Source organism: Arachis ipaensis, chromosome B09 (genome assembly GCF_000816755.2).
Source record: "Arachis ipaensis cultivar K30076 chromosome B09, Araip1.1, whole genome shotgun sequence".
Taxonomy (NCBI): domain Eukaryota; kingdom Viridiplantae; phylum Streptophyta; class Magnoliopsida; order Fabales; family Fabaceae; genus Arachis; species Arachis ipaensis.
In genome coordinates, this window is record NC_029793.2 from 124,277,646 (window position 1) to 124,279,350 (window position 1,705).

The window sequence follows — 1,705 nt, forward strand, 5'->3', positions numbered from 1 at the left end:
ACAGAGCTACATTCACTCGCGGTCTCTCCCTGTTTCCCCTTCTTGGTGCTATACTCAGTGACTCACCCCTCCCATTGCCATTCTTCTTCTTCGTGGGTTGTGGCTTTGTCTCCGCCTTCGCGGTTCTTCTGTCACCGGTCCACCACAGTTCACCGCCTATGACAGCCGTCATCCACCCACACATCAATATTCGGTTCTGCTCTCACCACGCCGTCAACCCACTCATCCACTTACAGGTAAACGTTGATTACAATTTGTTCAACAATTGTTGAATCTGTTGTGCTTACTCCATCAGTTAATTGATGCTTTAGTTCTTACTCCGCCAGCACCAGCCTTACACCTTTCACCATTGTGTTCTTTTTTCTCTGTTTGCAGCAATGTTCATGAAGCTGCAACTATTATACACCACCAACCTCTGTTTCCATGGACCCATCTTTCCAAACTCAAACGCTGTTTTGGTTTCTCCACCAGAGAAAGCTGAAAAGGTTCCTCATAGAAGCAATAATGGCAGCAAAGGAACCACCTTTGTCAAGCGCTATTCTCCAGGACGTGTGAATCGTGAGACCCAATTGAGGAAACAAGGTTTGGAGAAGAATTCCAATGATGGGGCTCTCGAAAAGAGAAAAATTGGCGATGAGCTGAGTGGTAGTGGTGGTGGGAATTTGAAGGGGCACACCAAGTGTTCGAAGAAATGGGCTTCTTATGGTGGATGTATCCCTGACATTCTGGATGCTTTGGATACTTTCCGGGATGTGGGTGAGGCATTGAGTCCGTGGGAGGAGAGGATCAACAACAAGGAGAGGAGCATCATCTTGAAGGAGCAACGGAGGTGGGACAGAGCATTAGAGATTTTCAAGTGGTTCAAGGAGAATGGCCATGAATTGAATGTGATTCACTACAACATCATGATTAGGACCCTTGGCAAGGCGCTGAAGTGGAGCCGTGTGGAGATTTTGTGGAATGAGATGAATGCGAGGGGGATCACAGCAACGAATTCTACTTATGGAACTTTGATTGATGTATATAGCAAAGGTGGGCTAAAAGAGGACGCACTTTTTTGGCTTGAGAGGATGCTTGGTCAAGGAATGGAACCTGATGAGGTCACTATGGTAACTGTAGTCCAATTATACAAGAAGGCGGGAGAGTTTCGGAAAGCTGAAGAGTTTTTCAAGAAATGGTCATTAGGTAAACCTTTGAGGCCAAATAATAAGAATGCAGTGGCTGCACCGGAAGCAGAGAGGGTGGCATATTCTAATGCTTCTTTGAGCTCACATACCTATAATGCCTTGATTGACACATACGGAAAGTCTGGCCGGCTTAAAGAAGCATCAGAAACTTTTGTTAAGATGCTTAAACAAGGTATAGCACCAACCATTGTGACATTCAATACAATGATTCACATTTGTGGAAACCATGGACAACTAGAGGAAGTAAGCTTACTCCTGCGAAAAATGGAAGAACTTCGTTGCTCACCTAACACAAGGACGTACAATATTCTTGTCTCCATCCATGCCAAACATAATGATATAACTGGTGCAACGAAATATTTCAAAAGGATGAAGGAGGCTTGCCTTGAGCCAGATCGTGTGAGTTATCGTACCCTCTTATATGCATACTCGATAAGGAAAATGGTTCATGAAGCTGAAGAGCTTATATCAGATATGGATAAGAGGGGCCTTGAAATAGATGAATTCACCCAATCTGC

General features: G+C 44.6%; 2 protein-coding genes across 15 annotated transcripts in view; both read left to right on the plus strand.

The window, feature by feature from the left end:
• Window positions 1–1,705, plus strand: part of LOC107616068 (pentatricopeptide repeat-containing protein At3g23020) — a 6,287-nt gene that overhangs the window by 3,108 nt on the left and 1,474 nt on the right. For 2 of the 3 annotated variants that reach the window (XM_021112732.1, XM_021112733.1), the window contains exons 2-3: window positions 5–236; window positions 376–1,705. The exon at window positions 376–1,705 is cut by the window's right edge and continues 1,474 nt beyond it. In XM_021112732.1, the coding sequence (XP_020968391.1) occupies window positions 378–1,705 (1,328 nt within the window). In that variant the 5' untranslated portion in view covers window positions 5–236; window positions 376–377. The remainder of the gene's footprint in view (window positions 1–4; window positions 237–375) is intronic. The other variant, XM_021112734.1, reaches the window with a different exon arrangement.
• LOC107617744 (pentatricopeptide repeat-containing protein At2g13600) overlaps window positions 1–1,705 on the plus strand; it is a 10,438-nt gene that overhangs the window by 2,000 nt on the left and 6,733 nt on the right. The window lies entirely within an intron of this gene.